Genomic DNA, 21,559 nt, shown 5'->3' on the forward strand with positions numbered 1-21,559 from the left:
TGTTTACCTCCTTTTGGGGGTGGGGAAGCAAGTGTAATTACGGCTGTCCTTTTTCTGAGGGTCAAAAATTCCTTGCCATTTGGAAAATAAATGATTTTTACACAAAAATGTTTGACTTCTATAGTAATAGAAAGGAAGTAAATGCAATAAAATACTAGACATTTCTAGGACCCCCGTGCTTGATTTGGCAATGCATTCAGAAAACCTACGTCATGTTTTACTATAAATCTTCTTGGATTAATATAATAGACTATTCAATATGTATTTGTTGGCTAAATAACATAACATTTTTTAAAACTTTAAGTTTTTGTTTGCATATAAGATTACTGTGGAATTTGAAAAATAAGCAATAAATAAGAGTTTATTGTCCAAGTGGAAACCACAGGCACAAATTTGCAGTATGTTCATCTTTTTTTTTTTTTTTTAATTATGATATTCTTCACATGTACTTTCAGACTTCAGTTTTGCAAATTGTATTTATGGCTTTTAAAAAATGAATGAAGTCAGATTTAAAGAGTTACTTTTGGATTTTCTAAGATAGAAGCAGAGATTCCTTTTGGGAAACCTGTAAGTGTGAAGAAGCTAATAAGATTTTAGGTAATCCATTGAACTAGTTGGCCGTCTTACAAATTCTGAAAGCTTATCTGGAAGACCTCTTTAATTGCTTTAAAAGAAGTGTTACCTGCTGAGACCTGCTGACATAGTCATCCATACTCACATAAATATATGTAGAATATGTCAGATTATAGAATCATCACATTTTCAAGCAGAAATGCCTTATTGATCACTATGGGAAAATAATAGCTTATGATTATGAATAAAATGTTAGTTTTTAATTGGATATCTGGTAATGATACTGTATGCAAACTTTGTAAATGCTAATATTTAAAATCTTAAATGGCAAATGCTTGAGGGTGGAAGTCAGTAAAAATGCTTAGGTTCAAATGCTGGCTCTACTACTTTAATTAGCTATGTACATTTGGATAAGCTAATCATCCTATGCCTTTTTTTCCTCATCTGTAAAAGATGTTTTAAAGACAAGAACTAATATATGGAAGATACCTAAACACTGCCTGGTACATAGCAGGCTCTTAATAGATGTTACATCTGAGTAACTTCAGTCAGATTATCTTTTAAGTCATATGTGAAAATGGCTTTCAGTATAAGAATTCTTATTTTAGTACTCTTAATTAATGTTTTTTTTTTTTTAATTTATAGTGCTTCAGCATAACAAGGTTAAAAGTCCCCTAATCTAACCGGTGGAGTGTGTGGTTCTTGGCTTTCCATAGCCCTCACTTTCATGTTATGCACCAACACTTCTAAGCCTCCTTTCGTATGCAAAATTCAGTTGTTTCTATATCACCAGACAAGCTGATTTAGGATTATCACCTGGTTGCACTCAGAAAGGATCTTAATTTTGGCCATCCTACCACCATTTCTCCAAGCCAGGGACCCCTGTCAGGGTCAGTCTTGCTTATTTATAGGGGGAGAGCTATCTCAGAGATGTGTCACGTCAGTCAACCCAACCTCTTTTTCTACCCCAGTGTCACCTCCAAATGCATTCATCTCCCCTCAGGCTGTCCCACCAGTGGGAAAAATTGGGCTGGAAGTAAGCAGCTGGTGGGAAATATCACCAAGGATTATATGTGCTTATGGGTCACAACCAATGTAGGCCTCCACCTTTGATTTGGTAATAATAGAAGAAAATCCCTCCTCTAGTGTGATAGATAACCTTATGAGTTCTGAAGCACCAAAATTTAAAGATTAAAGGCTTCCCAAATACCTTCCCTGGGTTAGGAAAGGAGCAGTGACCTAGAGAAGGAAGATGCCTAAATCTGCTGTCTCCTTCTTCAGGACCATTGGTGTCACCTGCCTGTGACTGGTACCTGTCAAGGGTCTTACTAAAGGGTCACTAAGACCACAGGAAGGCAGTATTTATAGGTGCCAAGTTAGAAATTTTGTAATTCCTAACCCAACTGTCTTGTTAATATGTAAGCCTTATTCACCTTTCAAATGTGTAAGAACACCCTATATACAGAGGAGAGGGAAATTACTTCTAAATAAAAACAAAAAAATCCCCTTCCATTACTGATTCTTACCAGAACTGGTCTTTTAACATCATGATTACAAAATGATGGTATTTCAGCTCTGACACTTTCTTCCATAGTTACTGTTCAGTACTGTGGTGAGCAAGAGCCCTTTTATCTCCCCAGTTTATTTATCCATCTATTTATCTCTATCTTTTAGTGGTTTGGCTTTATGGATTCCTTTTTTTTTTCTAATGGCATATTTAGTTCTCAAGCATTTTGGTTTCAGGATCTCTTTAAACTTTTCACAATTATTGAAAGAGCTTTGTTTATGAGATATGTATTTATTTTTATCATATTGAAACTAAAACCAAATTTTAAGTGTTTATTAATTCTTTAAAAATGAAACTAGTACAGGGCGCCTTGGTGGCTCAGTTGTTGAACGTCTGACTTGTGCTTTCAGCTCAGGTCATGATCTCACGGGTTGTGAGATCGAGCTCCTTATTGGGCTCCACTCACAGCAGGGAATCTGCTTGAAGATTCCCTACCCCTGCCCCTCCTCTCACTCTCTCTCTCTCTCTGTCTCTAAAAAATAAGTAAATCTTTAAAAAGATAAAAATGAAATTAGTAAATTATTACATAAAGAAAATATTTTTGTTTTTTACATAAAGAATGCATTTTTGATCAGAAATAACTATATTTTCCCAAACAGAAACATTTAGAGAAAAGGGTAGCATTGCTTTATGTTTTACAAATCTTCCTGATGTCTAGCTTAATAAAAGACAGCTAGAATTTTTCATATCTGCTTCCTTATTCAGTCTGTTGCTATATCACATGTAGCCTCTGGAAAACTCCACTGCACATTCATGAAAGAATGGAAGGGAAAAAGGCAGATAACATTCTTAGTATTATTATTAAAATAGTGTTGGCCTCACAGTCCCTTTAAAAGGGTCATAGGCACCCCACAGAGTTCCCTGTAACAATTTGAGAATAGCTGGTCTGTAATTCCTTATTTTGGTGCTCAGATTTATCCCAGGTTTAGCAAATATCAACCCCTGTAGGCTGGCTCTTAAGTCCTGTGACAAGCCCCTCTTTTATTTATTTTTTTGAGAATTCTGTTACTTTCTGGCGTAGTAAGATGTTTCAGACTCATCTTGAACCCACTCTGCTGTAGGCCTAGAGTTAGCCATTTCTCTGGCTACAAGTAGAACTAGGAAAAGACATGATGTTTCTCCAGGAAAGACTTGGTACTTATCAGCCATTTCCCATCCACAGGAATTTCTTATTCGTTATGTTGGCTTCTGTGCCCTGTATCACCATGTATGTTGCTGGGCCTGTCTCTGTAGAGCAGTGTGGTTTCCCAGGTGTGGTCTGCAAGATGACTTGAGGTGATACAAAGACTCCCATCAAAATTGTAAGAAATATATCTAAATTATATATGTTTAAACAAAAAAATACAACTACTGTTGATACTTGAACAGCATGGGTTTGAACTTTGCAAGTCCACTTATATATGAATTTTTTTTCAATAAATAAATACAATACTATAGGTGTCTTTTTTCTTCTTTATGATTTTCTTAATAACATTTTCTCTTTTTTGGCTCACCTTATTGTAAGAATACAATATAGAATACATATAGTATATAAGATGTGTGTTAATCGACTGTTTATGTTATCCATAAGCCTTCTAGTCAACAGTAGACTATTAATAGTTAAGTTTTTACGGTAAGCTATTAGTAGTTTGCCAAAAGTATTAGGTGGATTTTCTTTTTTTTTAATTATTTTTTATTTCATTTTAATTCCAGTAGAGTTAACATTAGGTGGGTTTTCGACTACATGGAGGGGTTGGTGACTCTACCCCCCGCACCTTGTTCAGGGGTCAACTGTTGTATATTAAGTGAAGCATTTCATGGTATTTTTAGGGTAAAGTAAAAGTAAATATTGAAAGAGAAAGACAAGCCAAATTAAAGAAATTATTAAGAATATAATACTATAAAGTGTGAAAAAAACACAAAGCTGGATTGAATGAAAATTGAATGTCTGACATTTAGGACCCTCTGCTCTAGATCCTTCTTGCCCTATCTGTGTCCAGGGTTCCCATACCCTCTTCCAGAAGGGGCAACAGATGAAATCTGTCTTTTACCTAAGCCTGTCATTTCCCTAATACCTGGGGACCTCCCCCTTTTTTCTTTTGTTTTAACTAAATAGGTTTTATATTTTTCTAAACAGAGGAATAGGAAATCTGCTATCCTAGGGCAATTACCTTTAAATCCATAGCAGTAGCATTAAATTTTTTTAAGTTTGTAAAATAATGTGGTTACTTCTGTCATTTTTAAATCTATATGCCATTGACCATTATGATCTACTTGAATTCAGACTTTCTGTTTTCACTATTTTAATTAAATCTAATGTTGTTTTACTATTAAGTAAAAATACTATGCATTACTTTACATAATAATATTCATTGGGAATACTAATGTCAATTGTTTACTGTTGTATTAGGACTTATTAAGCCTATATGTAGATTAGAGTAATGTTTTTGTTATCAAAATAATTTTTAAATGTAAATGAGACGCTAAATTTTTGACACCTGTTCACGTACTTAAATTTGCTCTGTTTGCAAGGATGGAAATTTTTTGCTGTGATAAATAGGATTGTCTTTACAACTATTGTATGAAAGCATATTACTATGAGTAAGTGTACAGTTTGTGCATAATTTCTTAGTCATTGGGAGGAATAGACTTCATTCCCAGTTCTTAAAAATTATACAAGTAGAACTTATTAAAAAAGAATGGAGTAGTTTTAAAACAATTTATTTGGGGAGAGGAACTTACACCTAATTATAAAAAATTTATTCAGTAAACTAATGGCCTTATTCTGTATGTATCCTCTTCTTATACATGTTTGATGTCATCTATCTATAAACAAGATTTTTTTAGGAATTGTTAAGGAATTAGTTAAACTAACTCATGTATTTCTCTTTCTATCTTTTCATTTACACACAAATAGATACGATTTTTGATTTTTAAAAATCTTGGGGGACCTTAAATTAAGTTTATAGACCTAATGGTAGGAATAAGATGTTAATTTTTGTGTCACAGACATTTAAATACAACTGTAATATATATGCCTTCAGTGGTGCTACTGGGACTGATAGATCTTTCTATCCTCTTCCCATGTCTCAATTTTTTTATGTACGTTAAAAAGCTCAGAGAACACACACCTACTTTCAGAACCCATTTGTTAGCATTTTGTGTTTTAGATTATAGTTTTCATTTCTGTACTTGTTATTGCTAAAAGGAAGTACATCTTGGTATTTAGAAAAGAACTATATGAAGGCATAGGTATTTTGATTCTTGCAAACATTTATAAAATTTTCATGTAAACATAGTTTAGTATATGCTAACTTTATAGTAACTTTTGTTATTATGATGAGTTTATATATGTGGATATAAGTAGCATTTTAGTAAAGACCCGCATACATATTTTGAGCCTCTACTATGAGAATAATGCAGTTGTCATTGTTATAGGCTCCTTTTACCCTGACTCGTCCCTACAACTTAGGGACTTTACTAATACCTTAACCTACTGTAAATTTATTGGATAAGGTAAGCAAAAGGTAACTCCTCTTTTTAAAACTTGGGGAAACTCTGTGTTAGGATTAAATTAGCTTGATTCAGTGAGTCCATAATGAAATGCAGAATTTCCTTAACCCCATACTTCAGAGTTATTACCTGTTGATGGCTTGCCTGTGAAATCCCAACCTTTCACTTATTATTACTAAGGCAAAGAAAATAAAACCAGTCACTCATTCTTCTTAGGCTGCCTTTTTTGGCTTCCTTTCTATTGCATAGTTACCCCCAGGAATTTCCTTGGTTGGCAGTTGAAAGAACTTTTAGTTGGTAGAATTTCAGGTAGTGTGGGAGAGAGATTTGCAACAAGGTCATTTTGCTTAATTATGTCACTCAGTCTATTTAGCATGGCGAAGGTTGGTCCAGGAGTGGGAAGAGTAGTATTTTATAAGGCCTAAATTTCTCTCTCTGGCTGGTGTGATCATTGTTAAACCCTGCTCCTCCTCTCATAGTTACTCATCACTGTCATCCTTATTTCAGCTACCATTCCCGAGTAGGCAGGCACACTTGCTAACTTTTGGGAAGTAGCAAGCTTACCTGGTTTCCCCAGGCTAAAGGCTCAATGACAAAGGAACATGTTTTGAAACCACCATTTTGACAAAACTGCTTTGAAGGATATAATTGAGACTTTGCGGAAACAGAAGAAAATACCAAATAGTTTCATGTCTTTTATATGAACTTAAAATACATGCTAATCAAATTTTTATTATTAAGTAAGCCTATTGCATTTTCATCCCATCCCCAGCCCGTCTACACCTTTTTCTTTATTGCTACCTTTGCTGTCATGTTTCTACATTGCTACCATCCTGAACCAGTGTTGATCTCACACCTGAAGCATGGTACCCATAACTCACCAGCTTTTGCCCTCTTCCTTTAGATCCAGTGAGAAGTAGTCACTCAGATGGGTCACAGAATCCAACCCATGATTTAGTTACCTTGGTTTGCCAATGTAATGTGCGGACAGGGTGGCAGCAGGCTCTTGTGATTCATTGCATACTTAGTAGGGGCCATGAATAGCAATTCCCTTGGGCAGTAGCAGCAGCCACTGGAACTTCTAATACTCATACTTGCAGAATTTGAAGGACTTGAACACTGTTGATTATTAAAATGGGGGGTTTTTGGTTATTTTATTAATTTTTTTGGCCTTTGGTGCTCTAAGTTTAATTGGTTGCTTTTTTTTTAAAACACAGCATCTAGATTTTTTTCTACCAAAATTAATTTTGCGTATTATGACAGGAAATTTAAAATTTTTGTAGTAAGTTTAGAATTTGTTTTTTCTAACGTACATAATTCTAATCAAAACTATTCTTTTTCCTGATAAGTGTTTGACCATATGAGGAGATGTGCAATATCCAAAGAGAAAATATTACTTGTGGTAACTGCTGTGTCATGAGTTTATTTAAAAATAAAATAATCTCTTTTGTGTTACAGGACAAACTATTCGAGAGAAAAGAATTGTAGAAGCAGCTAATAAAAGAGAAGTAGACTATGAAGTTGGAGATATCCCAACAGAATGGGAAGGTAAGTTTGTGTTTTTAGTAGTATCTTCTGGAAGGCAAATTATTTATACAAAATTAGATGTTTATTCTTCTTACAAAAACTTTGGTAATTTTAATCTATGAAATTTTTTAACATTGCATTTCTTTGAAAGTTGTGAAGGTGTCACACTCTAGTACAGGAACACGTGTACAGTGAAAGGAACTTGTAAACATTAGCAGAGCTGGTACTAGGGTGAGCAAAGCGAATCTCCTACAATACAGGATTGAAGGAGGCACTCACTGTCCTGTGCTAACTGTGCAGTTGTACACCTCCAGAGTTTAAATATTGTTTCTGGCACTCACTACCCACATGAACTTGGGAAAGTAAATTCATACTTCTCGGTCTTAGTTTACTCTTGTACAAATTGTGGATAATACTTGCTGTTACCATCTGGAATATTTGCTCAACTTAAAATGACCCTGGTAACTGACCCCTGTTAAGACGAGGATGGACACCTGATCCCTATCAGGACTTTGGAATTAAGGTAAGAGTTCAAAGTGAGATAAAACAGTAGCAGTCAGTCTTTTAACACGGCTGGAAACTCAACTTCTAATTGTGGGTAGTTATCTTCAATCAACTATCTAAACTTTGTTGCAGAAAAAGCTGATTTACTAAGAAGAAAATGGAAACCAGTTTGCAAAAAGAAGGATATAGTGAGACAGAATATATCCTAGGCTTCCAGGAAGTTTCCAGTTCTCTGTTCCATTTCTTTCTAAATGAAGTTCAGATGCCTATCTGCCTTTGAATGCTAGTTGCTATCCCATATCCTTGTAAGAAATTTCCCTTTTCCTCACCAGTTCTTTGCCTAGCACCTGTCACATACTAAGTGCTCAGTAAATATATATTGAATACATGAAATCCAGCATTTGTAAATGGATTTTAGAATGATCTTCTTAATTTTTACAAAAATATCTCCCGGGATTTTTGGTGCGATTGTGTTGAACATATATATCACTTTGCAAGAACTGACATCTTAACAATAAATATCTTCTGACCCCTGGACATTATATTTCTCTTCATTTAATTTAGGCCTTCTTAAGTTCTCTTATGGAAGTTTGTAGTATTCATCATACAGATGTGGCACATCTTTTGTCAGAATTCTTCTTAAGTGGGGCGCCTGGGTGGCACAGTCGTTAAGCATCTACCTTCGGCTCAGGGCGTGATCCCAGCGTTCTGGGATTGAGTCCCACTCCCCCTGCTTGTGTTCCTTCTCTCACTGGCTGTCTCTCTCTGTCAAAATAAATAAATAAAATCTTTAAAAAAAAAAAGAATTCTTCATAGGTATTTCATATTTTTGATGCAGTTGTATATGATAATTTTTCAGTATTAATTTTTGATTGTTTATTACTACAATTTAAATATGCAATAGGTATTTGTATATTGATCTTATATGCTATGAATTGGCTAAGCTCAGTTGTTAATTATAGTGGCTTTTTTGTCAACTTCATCAGATTTTTTTTTACTTAGGTCATGTAGTCTGTGAATAAAGGCATTTTCTTCTTTCCAACCTGGATACCTTTAATTATTTTAAATCTTAACCTGTTTGCGCGGACTAGAACTTCCAGTATACTGTTGATTAGAAGAGATGAAAATGGATGTTCTTGCCTTGTTCCTGATGTATTACTCTTTTTATACATTGTTGATTGGTTTATTTAAAATTTTGTTTAATATTTTTATCTTGAGGTATATTGGTTAGTAACTTTCTTGTAATGTCTTTGCTTGGGTTTCATGTCAGTGTAAGCTGATCTCATGAAATGAGTTTGAATATATTCCTTCTTCAATATCTTGCAAAACTTTATGTAGAGTTATAATTATTTTTTAAAAATATTTGATAAACTTTACTACCGAAGCCATCTGGGCCTGGAGTTTTCAACTACAAATAAAATTTCTTTATCAGATTTAGAATACTCAGGTTATCTATATCTTCTTAAGTGATCTTTGAGTAGCATGTTTCTTTCAAAGAGTCTGTCCATTTCATCTAAGTTTCCAAATTTTTTTTCATAACACTGACCATAATATTTCCTTGTTGTCCTTTTAATATCCTTAGAATCTGAAGTGATGTCACCTCTCTCATTCCTAGCTTTTATGGCTGAATTGTGTTCCCCCAAAATCTATGTTGAAGTCTTAACCCGAGCACCTCAGACTGTATTTGGAGACTGTATTTGGAGATAGAGTCTTTAAAGAGGTAATCAAGTTAAAATAAGGTTATTAGGATGGGTCTTAATCCAATGACTGGTGTTCTTATAAGAAGAGGAGATTAGGACACAGACATACACAGAGGGAAGAACATGGGAAGACACAGGGGGAAGACAGCCATCTACAATCTGAGGTGAGAAACCTTAGAAGAAACGGACCTTGCCAACACCTTGATCTTAGACTTCTACCTTCCAGAATTGTGAAAAAATGAATTTCTGTTATTTAAGCCACTGAATGTTCGGCACTTTACTTTGTTATGGTAGCCCTAGCAAACTGATACATTAGTATTAAGGATTGTTTATGATTCAGTTTTATTTCCTATTGTCAGTTATAAGCTGTATCTCCACTGAGTGGCTGTTTTTGGTTTTATAGACTACATCTTCAACATATCAAAGTCTTTATGTGATGTTTCCATTTCATATAGATACAAGAACCTTACAAAGATGTACTGCCATTTCTTCCTTCTAACATTTCTGTTATTGTAATATATTTTAGTCCTACTTGTTATACACTACACATTGCATTGTTATTTTTATTTAAATAGTGAACTAGGATTTAGAGAGATTTAATCAATAAGAAAAATATGACATATTTATTCATATTGTTACCATTTCTAATGCTCTTCATTCCTTTTTGTAGATCCACATTTCCATCTGTGATCATTTTCCTTTAGTGTCTAAGACTTCCTTTAACATTTCTTTAAATGTGAGTCTGCTGACATTGAACTCATTCAGCTTTGATATGTCAGATATATATATATATATATATATATATATATATATATATATATATATATATATATATGTTTATATTTGGTGGGGCAGCAGAAGGAGAGGGAGAGAGAGAATCTTAAGCAGGCTCCACGCCCAGGTAGAGCCCAAACAGGCTGCAGTCTCGTAATCCTGAGATCCTGATCTGAGCCAAAATCAAGAGTCAGACACCTAACTGACTAAGCCACCCAGGCACCCTGTCTGAAATATAAAGATACTCCTCTGGCTATAATATTCGAGGTTGATAGTTTTTTTTCTTTTCCTTTTAGTAGTTTAAAGATACTTTACATGGTTTCTGTGTAGAAATCTAGTGTCATGCTTTTCTTTGTCCCTTTGTATTTAATGCGTATTTTTTTCTTGTGGCTATTTTAAAGTTATTCTTTTTTTAACTGGTTTTCAGAAATTTGATCATGATGTACCATCATATAGTCTCCTGTGCTTGAAGTTTCATGAGCTTCTTAGACCTACGGATTTGTAGTTTCAGTCAATTTTAGAAATATTCTGCCCATTATTTCTTCAAATACTTTCCTCTGTGTCCCTTTCTGTCCTTCCTTTTGGGGACTCCCTTTACAATTTTAGGCTATTTGAAGTTGTCTCATAGTTCACAAACACTCTGTTCATTTGTGGTTTATTTTCTTTGGGTTTCATTCTGTATGGTTCCTCTTGCTGTATCTTCAAGTTCACTAATGTTTTCTTTTACACTGTCAAATTCCTACCAGTCCATCCAGGGTATACTTCATTTCAGACATTGTAGCTTTCATCTGAACAAGTTTGATATGGGTCTATTTTATATCTTCCATGTCTCTACCTAACCTGTTCAATCTGTCCTCTAGCTTTTTGAACATATGGAGTACAGTTATAACTGTTTTAATGTTCTTATCTGCTAATTCTACCATCTATCTGTGTCTGTTTTTAGTTGGTTTTGTTAGTTGATTTTTTTCTCCTCAATATGCAAAGTATTTTCCTGCTTCTTTGTTGGCTTCACAATTTCTGATTGGATGTCAGACATTTAAAGTTTTTGCCTAGTTGGATACTGGATATTTTTATATTCCTATCTATATTGTTGAGCTTTGTTCTGAGACACAGTTAAGTTACTTGGAAACAGTTTGATCCTTCCAGGGACTTCTTTTAAGGTTCGTTAGTTGGGACTGGAACAGAGTTTAATCTAGAACTAATAATTCTGCACTGCTGATGCAAGTCATTGCTGATCACTCTCCTCTGCCCCATCAGTCATGACGTTTTCCACTCTGGGTGGTGGAAATTAACATTACTGTTGACCCCGTGTAAAACGTGAGGACTGTTCCTTCTGATCCTTTTGGGTGGTTCTTTTCCTGGTCTTAAGAGTTTCTTACTCGCATTAACTCATTAGTGCTTTGCTGAATACCCGATAGCAGCCTCCAGCCAATCTCCACAGTTTTCTCTCTGTGTAGCTGTGTTTGTGTCTGATAGTCTGTCCGTGAGTATTAGTCACCTTGGTCTCCCTAGACTCCCAGCTCCATCTCCATAACATAAGTAGTATGGTGATTTTAGCAGGATCCCCTCCCCATGCCACAGCCTAGAAACTCTCAAAGCAATAAGTGAGGCTTTTTTTTTTTTTTTTAACATTCTGAAGGGATCACTATATTTCATCACTTGATGTCCACTGTCTTGAAAATTATTGTTTCATGTAATTTGTCCCTGTTGCTCCATCTTGCCTGGAAGCAGAAGGCAGCTTTCTTTCAATTCATTTAATGCATTTGAAATTCATTTGTGTGTTTGCATGAATCAGCAGTTTATTCCTTTTCTATTGCTGAGTAGAATTTTATCATATTGATATATCAGTTTGTCCATTCACCAGCTGCAAGACACTTAGGTTGTTTACACTTTATAGCCTTTATAACTGGAGCCTCTATATAAATTCGTATTTCTATTCAGGTATAAATAAATATATGAACATAAACTTTCACTACTTTCAGGTAACTACCTTGAAGTAGCATTTCTAGGTCAGGTGGCAAGAATAGATTCAACTTAAACTGCTAAACTGTTTCTTAACATGGCTATCCCATTTAGCTTTCCCATTAGCACTGCATGGAGAGTGATAGTTGCTCCTCATCTTCACTAGCCTTTGGTGCTGTCATTGTCACTTGATCTGATCCATTGTGATAGGTGTGTTATAGTGCTTCATTGTGGTTTTAATTTTTGTTTCTCTAGTGCCTAGCAATGCTAATCATTTTTGCATGACCTTATTTGCCATTTGTATATCTTCTTTACCATGGTGTCTTATCATTTTGCCCAGAAATTTTTTATTTGGTTGGGTTTTTTCTAACTTGTTTATTTTTGAGGGTTCTTTATGTTCAATACAATTCCTTTACTATATATGTGATTTGCAGATATTTTTGTTCCAGTCTGTGGCTTGTTTTCCATTCTTTTGACAGTGCCTCTTGGAGAGCACACATTTGTAATTTTAATGAAGTACAATTTATCATTTTTTTCTTTTATGTATCATGATTTTGGTATTGTAAGGAATTTTTGTCATGAATTTTTTCTTCTGTGATTTCTCCTAGAAATTTAATAGTTTGGGGTTTTAGATTTATATCTGTGATCCATTTTGAATCTATTTTTTGTGTGGTGTAGGTATCAGTTTCATTTATATGGATATCCTGTTTTTTTCCAGTACTATTTTTTATTGTGTTAAAATACACATAGCATAAAATTTACCATCTTAGCCAATTTAAGTGCACAGGTCAGTGGTATTAAATACATTGACTTTATTGTGTAGCCATTGCTACCATCTATTCCCTTAACTCTTTTCATCTTGTAAAACAAACTCTGTACCATTAAACAATAATTCTCCATTCTTCCTTACCCTTCCCTGGCCCCTGACAACCGTCGTTATACTTTCTGTCTTTATGGTTTTGACTACTCTCTCAGCACTATTTCTGAAATGACCATCCTTTTCTCACAGTTTTTGCACCTTTGTCAAACATCATTTGGCTATATAGGTGTGGGCTATGTATTCTCTATTCTGTCCATGGATCTGTCTGTCCTTTTCCCAACGCCACACACACTTTTTAGTAAGTCTTGAAATAGGTCATTTGAATCCTCCAATCTCTTTTTTAAAATTGTTTTAATTAGTTTGGGCCCTTTGTCATTATATATGATTTTTAGTATCACCTTATCAATTACTACCAAAAAATCCCTCCAGGATTTTCATTGGGAATGCATTGAATTTATAGAGCAGTTTGAAATGGAATTGAGTTTTCTATGAACACAGCATATTCTCTCCTTTTCCTTAGGTCTATCCTTCATTTTTTTTATCTGTAGTTTTTAGCTTACAGATCTGGCATATATTGTATTAAATTAAAACCTAAGTGTTGGGTCACCTGGGTGTCTCAGTCCATTAAGTGTCCAGCTCTTGATTTCAGCTCAGGTCATAATCTCAGGTTTGTGGGATGGCATGGGGCTCCTCTCTCAGCAGGGAGTCTGCTTGAGGATTCACTCTCCCTCTGCCCCTACTCTCCCCATCCCCAGTCTCTCTCTAAAATAAATAAATAAAGCTTTTTAAAAAATAACCTGTTTCTTTTTTAGTTCTAGAAAACTTAGCATTTATTCATGAAAGCACATAGGTAATCAACTTACTTCAAATAAAATAACACTGCCTTATGATTCCAGCTTACTCTTCGGCTGCATGTTTATGGGGATAGCAAGATCTGAATGCAAAGCATAGACAGACACTGCTATCAGACACAGATGAAAGCTGCACACATTACAGCAGCTATTCCTAAATGTTTGTTAATTTTTAGGGGCTACTGCTAATTGTTTATTATTTCAATTTCAAAGTATTCATTGGTAATATGTAAAAATACAATTGATTTTTGGGGCATCTTGGTGGCTCAGTCATTAAGCATCTGCCTTCGGCTCAGGTCATGATCTCAGGGTCCTGGGATTGAGCCCCACGTCAGGCAGCCTCCTCAGTGGGGAGTCTGCTTCTCCCTCTCCCTCTCCCCCTGCTTGTGTTCCCTCTCTTGCTGTCTCTCTCTCTCTGTCAAATAAATAAATAAAATCTTTAAAAAAAAATTCAGGTATTTAAAAAAATACAGTTGATTTTTGTATCATGTACTTTATACAACTTTGCTAAGCTCACTTATAAACTTTAGTTTACTGTAAATTTGGGGAGGTTGTCTACATAAACAATGTTTGTTCTTCTGTTCCCTCTATTCCAGTAGGTGTTTTTTTTTTTTCTTTCTTGCTTTCCTGTCTAGCAAGGACCTCCATGACATAGGTGATTAGAAATAGTGAAAGTGAACAGTCTTACCTTGTTGTCAATATTGGGAAAGCATTCAGTTTCTCACCAGTAAATTTGATGTTAGCTGCAGGTTTTTATGCGGTCACCTCCATCAGATCAAGAGAGCTCTCTTTTTTTCCAAGATTGCTGGGAATTTGTATCATGAATGATGTTGGATTTTGTCATTTTTTTCCCTGCATTTAGTTGATTTTTATGGTTATTGTCCTTCATTCTTTTAATATAGTTGATTACATTGATTTTATTATCTCTCATTTTTTATTGTAATAAAAGATACATAACATAAAAAGCTCCATTTTTAAGTGCCAGCTCAATGGCATTAGGCACATTTGGACTGTTGTACAATACCAATACCACTCCCAGAACTTTTTCCATCTTCCTAAACTGAAACTCCTTACCCATGAAACAGTAACTTCCCATTCCCTCCCCCACCCCACCACAGTGCCTGACAACCACTATTCTATTTTCTGTACCTGTGAATTTGAGTATTCTAGGTCTCTCATATAAGTGGAATCATACAGCATTTACTGTTTTATATCTGGGTTATTTCACTTAACATGATGTCTTCAAGGTTTATTCAGGCTATATCATATATCAGAATTCCATTCTTCTTTCCAGATAAATAATATGCCTTTTCCTGTATTTACCATATTTTGTTTATCTATTCATCCATCAATGGACATTTGGGTTGTTTCCACCTGTTGGCTATTGAATAATGTTGAGAATATGGCTATACAAATATTTGTAGGTTTTAACCTAATTATGTAAATAGTTGTGGTAAACACAAATGGTTTAAAAACTCCATGTAAAAGGTAGAAATTGTCAGAATGATATAGAAGACAACTATATAGGGGCACCTGGGTAGCTTCAGTTGGTTAAGCATCTGCCGTCGGCTCAGGTCATGATCCCAGGGTCCTGGGACTGAGCCTCGTTTTGAACTCTTAGCTCAGCAGGAAGCCTGCTTCTCCCTCTCCCTCTGCCTGCCATTCCCCCTGTCTGTGTTCAATCTCTCTCTCTCACTGTGTCAAATAAAATAAGTAAAATCTTTTTAAAAAAAAAAGAAGAAGAAGACAACTATATATATATTGTTTTTTGTTCTGTTTTGTTCTGTTTTGTTTTGTTTTAAGTAGGTTCCATGCCCAGCATGGAGCCCAACATGGGGCTTGCGCTCACAACCGTGAGATCAAGACCTGAGCTGAAATCAAGAGTTGGACGCTTAACTGGGTGAGCTACCCAGGTGTCCCAACAACTGTGTGTATCAAACAATTTACCGTAGTTGATAGTTATAGAATATTACAGTGAGAAATTGCAGAATACATTTTTTTTTCATTTCATTCACCTGGATGGGCCATTTCTATTACCAAAAATGTCAGAGGAGGGAATACTTATGTACTTACTGTGTGAAGCCAGGTTTACCCTGATATTAACTCCTCTCAGAGATAATAAAGAGAAGAGTACTGTAAACCAATATCCCATATAACCATAGAAATCATTAGCAAAATATTAATTAGCTAACTGCATCCAGCAATATATAAAAAGGGCAATATACCATGACCATGTAGAATTTATTGCAATAATACAGGTTGGTTTAACATTTAAAGATCAGCATCTCCCCATGTCCCTCACATCCCACCCTTGGTAACCACCATTCTACTCTGTGCTTCTATGAATTCAACTTTTTTTCATTCCACATAAAAATGATATCATGCGGTATTTTTCTTTCTGCGTCTTATGTATTTCATTTACCGTATCTTCAGGTTCATCTGATATTGTCACAAATAGCAGGATTTTCTTCTTCTTAAGATTGCATGATATTCCATTATATATTTACAATTCATCTGTGAGTGGACACTTAACGTTGTTTCCATATCTTGGCTATTGTCAATAATACTGTAGAGAACATGGGAGCACAGATATCGCTTCAAGATAGTGATTTCATTTCCTTTGAATATATACCCAGAAGAGGGATTGCTAGATCACATGGTAGTTCTACTTTTTAATTTTTTGAGGTTCCTCCATACTGTTTTCCATGCTGGCTGTATCAATTTACATTCCCACCAACAGTATGTAAGGATTCCCTTTTCTCCATGTCCTCACCAACACTCGTTATCCTTTGTCTTTTTGATAATAACCATCCTAATAGGTATGAGATGGTATCTCATTGTGAATTTCATTTGCATTTATATTCAACTTTTAACAAAGGAGAAAAACCATAAGCTAATTCCAATTGGTACAGAAAAAATATTTGACAAAATTCATCATACGTTCATAATTAAAAACTGTTTACACACTTGGAATAGAGAATTCCTTGACCTAATAAAGGGCATTAAGAGGGGAAGAAAAAACACAAACTTACATGTAACTTCATTCAATGGTGAAAGAACACTTTTCCCCTAAAATAGGGAACAAAAGGATATCCTCTCACCAGTTTTATATCATATTCTAGAAAATTCAAGTAAGTAGAATAAGGAAAGAAAAAGAAATAAAATGAATACAGATGAGATAAAGTAAAACTCTCTTCACAGAGGACATAATTGTTCAAAATATGAAGTATTTAGGGATAAATTTAGAAAAATATGTCTCTACAACCTGTACATTGAAAAATGTAAACAATCCTAAGAAAAATTAAAGGAAACCTAAATATATGGAGAGATAGATAATTTTCATGGTTCAGAATTCAATATTTAAAAGATGTTATTTTGCCTATAGATTTAGTGTATCCCCAGTCAAAATACTAGCGGGCTTTTCCTTTTTAAAATTAATACACTTATCCTAAATTTTATATTAAAATGTAAAGAATCTAAGGACCTAAAACACTTCTTTTTTTCTTTTCAAGTTTTTATTTAAATTCCAGTTAGTTAACATACAGTATAATATTAGTTTCATGTGTCGAATTTAATGATTCACCACTTACATACAACATCTAGTGCTCATCACAGCAAGAGCAGTCCTTAATCCCCATCAGCTATTTGACCCATCCCCCTGCCCACCTCCCCTCCAGGAGCCATCAATTTATTCTCTGTAGTTAAGAGTTTGTTTCTTGGTTTATCTCTCTCTTTTTTTTCTTTGTTTGTTTCTTAAATTTCACATATGAGTGAAATCATATAGTATTTGTTTTTCTCTGACTGACTTATTTCACTTAGTGTAATACTCTCTAGCTCCATCCATACTGTGGCAAATGTCAAAACTTCATTATTTTTTTATGGCTGAGTAATATTCCACTGTCTCTCTCCCCCCCCCCCTCTCTCTCTCTCTATATATATACCACATCTTCTCTATCCATTCATCAGTCGAAGGACATTTGGGCTCTTTCCATAATTAGGCTATTGTTGATAATGCTGCTATAAACAGTGGGGTGCATGTGTCCTTTTGAATCAGTATTTCTGTATCCTTTTGGTAAATACCTAGCAGTGCAATTGCTGGATTGTAGGGTAGCTCTATTCTTAACTTTTTGAGGAACCTCCATACTGTCTAAAACACTTTTTAAAAAGATCAAGGTTGGAGGATTTAACGTTAAAAAGCTACATTTTCCAAAACAATTTAATACCCCTATAAGGATACATATAAAATTAATGGAATCAAGCTGAGAGTTCCAGAAGTATTCCTACCCTTATATGGTCAGTTGAGTTTTCAATAGGAAAAGGAAATTCTTTTTAACAACTAGTGTTAAGTAGTTGGATATCGGTATGAAAAAACCAAACTTCGATCTTTACCTCACATCGTCTCTAAAAACTTAACTTGAAATTGATCACAGACCTAAATGTGAAAGTTAAAACTTCTAGAAGAAAACATTGGACAAAATCTTTCTATTAAGAGAGAGTCAAAGAATTAGGTAGGACACCACATGTAAAAGAAAAAATATGATAAATTGGACTTTACCAAAATTTTTTAAATTCCCCTTTTTAATAGATAACATTTAGCAAATGAAAAGAAAGATGAGGAGGAAATTTACAATACATATCTGACATAGAGCTTATATCCAGAGTAAAGAACAGAGTAAAGAACTCTTACAATCTAATAATAGGACAAACATCAGAATTTGAAAAGAAGATATGTAATGTCAGTAGTTACCAAGGGATGCAAATTAAAACCATAGTGAAATGCCACTACATAACACTGACTGGTTAGAATTTAAAAGAATGATGATATAAAGTGTTAATGAGGATGTAAAGTACCTGAAACTTTCATAAATGTTAGGCTGAAGTGTAAATGGTATGGTACAACTACTTTGGAAAACATTTTATTAATTCTTTATAAATTTAAACATACACATACCCTATAATCCAGAAATTCTGTTGGATATTAACCCAGAGATATAAAAACATAGGTCTACCCAAACACGCGTACCCAAAGTTTTCATAGCAGCTTTATTCATAAAAGCCCAAAATTAAAAGCTGCCCAAACACCCAACAAAAAGTGAGTGGATAAACACACTGTCATTTTTCTATACAGTGGAATACTATGCAGCAATAAAAAGAATGAACTGCTGCTATGCTCACTGTACTTGTTTTTCATTGCTCCGTATCTGTATTACCACACACTTAGTTTAAAACACTACATATTTATCATCTCCCAGTTCCAGGCACAGTCTAGGTGGGTTCTCTACTTAGGGTCTCACAGGCTGCAATCAAGGTGTTGGCCAGGGCTGCTTTCTCATCTGGAAGTGTGAGTGTGGAAGGATCCACTTTCCCACATGTGTGGTTATCTGCAGCATTCATTTCTTTGCAATTGTAGGACTGTGAGGCTTTAGTTTTTCACTTCATGCTGGCCAGAGGTAACCCTAAGCTCTGAGAGGTCACTGGCAGTTTCTTGCCACATAGGATCCTCCAACATGGCCACTTTCCCCCTTACAGCCAGCAAGGGAGAGGCTCCAGCAAAATGGATGCTGTAATCCTACCTAACATAATTATGCACTCATAGACATCCCATCACCTTTATCATAGTTAGAAGTAAGTCACAGGGCCTGCCTTCACTCAAGGGGAAGAGCCCACACAAAGGTGTAGACATCAAGAGATGGGGGTTGTGGAGCCTACCTTAAGAGTCTGTTCTCCAGACACAGTTACATGGATGAACTTTAACAACATTATGTTGAGTAAAGTAAGTTAGATGCAAAAGAGTACGTACTGTAAAATTCCATTTATATGAAATTGTAGGTAAGGCAGAACTAATCAACAGTGACAGAAAGTGTAGCACTAATTAGGGGCTGTGGATGGATTAGGGTGGGTGTTTGCATGTGGTCAGACATTAGGCAACCTATGGGAATGATGGAAGTGTTCTCTATACTGATTGTGGTGCTGGTTAGAAGGTTGTATACATTTTTCAGAATTTATGGAATTGCACACTTATAATGGTTTCACTGTATTGTTTATAAATTATATCTCAATAAAGTAGATTAAGAAAAAAGAACAGTAATCATCAGGAGCATCACAAAATATTTAACTCAAATATGCCAACTAAACTAACAATATCATTAAGATATGCCCAAGGGTAAGTAATCAGAAAGTGACTCATTTCATAATATATCATTTGAAGAATTTTCACAGTTAAAAAATATGGATTCTTATTTTTATAGTTTTTTATAATGTGTACACACCCAGAACTGGCAAAGATCATTTTTTAGGAGATGAGGCTTTATTATAGGGTCATATTTTTCTTGAGTGAAGTAAACAACACATATCTCTAATGTAATATCTTTTGGATGCAGTCTGTTGACAAGCTTTCTGTAATTTTTGTTCCGAATGGTCACCTTACTGACCCTAGCGATAAATGTCTCATTTAACTTAACCCCAATTGGTACCTCTTCTGAAAGTGTGCTAGCCATTTCCAGTGCTTATGGAAATTTGAAGAGTGTATGCTTCATGAAATATTTTCCTGCTTGCTTCTTCTAGTCTCTTTTAGTGATTAATGGGAGCTTTAATTTGCATGCTCACTTTTATGCTTATTATAGTGTGTTATGTTCCAATAAGAGTATTAAAGTTCAATGAAAATCTCATGCATACTGATGAGAATGCAAATGAACATTGATGAAAGAATGCTAGGATCTTATGGCATAAACTGTCCAGTTATCTTGCTAAATTCTACTCAAACAATGGTTACATTATAATGAAGACTGATACAGAATCCGCCGTACAGATATAATTAGCAATGGCAAAATCATTATATAATTTATAATTGGATAGAGGTTCAGTTCCAGATTGTTATGGGATAAAAAAAAGAAATGTAATGATTTGATATTAATGCTTATTTTTATTCCTTCCTCTTCCTAACCTTTGCCAACCTTCAGCAGGATATTTCCTTTGTTGCATACAGTAACTGGAAAGTTAGGGAAGATTATATAAATGAGTGATCACATTGAATATTTCCAGCTGTAGCCTTTATTGGATACATAGCAGTAAATGGGCATCAGCCATCATCTCAAGAACATTTCAAGTATCTGGTTATTGTAGCATTATACAAATTTATCTCAGCAATTGCATTTATTTATCTAGATAAAACAAAGATCTTTTTCCTCGAGCCATTTAAACAAACTAAGGAATTTCTGTATCTTTCCTGAGAGAATAGTGTGTCCCGTAAGGGTGACTATTCTAGGCAGTTCTTAATACATTATCTGAGTTATATGGCATTCTTCCGTGCATGAATTTTATAAACTTATACAAAACTAGTAAACTTTAGAAAACACATATCAGAGTTATTCAATCTATTTATTTACATTGGGATTTTTAAAAATTATTGAGATTCTATTGAAGTATTTTTCTAACCTTACCCAAAACCTGAAAATGATGTTTTATAGACTCATCCATAAGACAGATTGTTGTTGTAAGTTGTTTTTCTCATGGTAATAGTAAGCATGCATTGTGCCATTACACTTCTTCAGCATGATCTCATGCCAACAGCAGGTGTTCACAAACTCTCAAATACATGGTATTCATTAGTAAAAAGTGTAATAGTTAATAATGATTTTTATTTTAGATAATATGAAAGTGTTTTTGAATCAAGACAGATAGTTATTGCTACAAGGCTTTACTTAATGGTAGGCCTAGTACAGGGGTTGGCAAACTTTCTTTAAAGAGCCAGGTGACAAATATGTTGGGCTTTGTGGGGTCTACTGTTTTT

At 34.7% G+C, this 21,559-nt stretch overlaps 1 protein-coding gene and 1 non-coding gene across 2 annotated transcripts in view; one reads left to right on the top strand and one right to left on the bottom strand.

Moving 5' to 3' along the window:
- Nucleotides 1–21,559, top strand: part of NDUFAF2 (NADH:ubiquinone oxidoreductase complex assembly factor 2) — a 148,009-nt gene that overhangs the window by 80,245 nt on the left and 46,205 nt on the right. The window contains exon 2 of the mRNA XM_026498925.4: nucleotides 7,091–7,180. Coding sequence (XP_026354710.1) covers nucleotides 7,091–7,180 — 90 coding nt within the window. The remainder of the gene's footprint in view (nucleotides 1–7,090; nucleotides 7,181–21,559) is intronic.
- LOC113255425 (small nucleolar RNA SNORA23) lies at nucleotides 13,750–13,916 on the bottom strand. The gene has a single exon (XR_003316298.1). It is a non-coding gene; the product is annotated as a small nucleolar RNA SNORA23 (small nucleolar RNA).

The sequence above is a fragment of the Ursus arctos genome, unplaced genomic scaffold, assembly GCF_023065955.2.
Source record: "Ursus arctos isolate Adak ecotype North America unplaced genomic scaffold, UrsArc2.0 scaffold_5, whole genome shotgun sequence".
NCBI lineage: Eukaryota > Metazoa > Chordata > Mammalia > Carnivora > Ursidae > Ursus > Ursus arctos.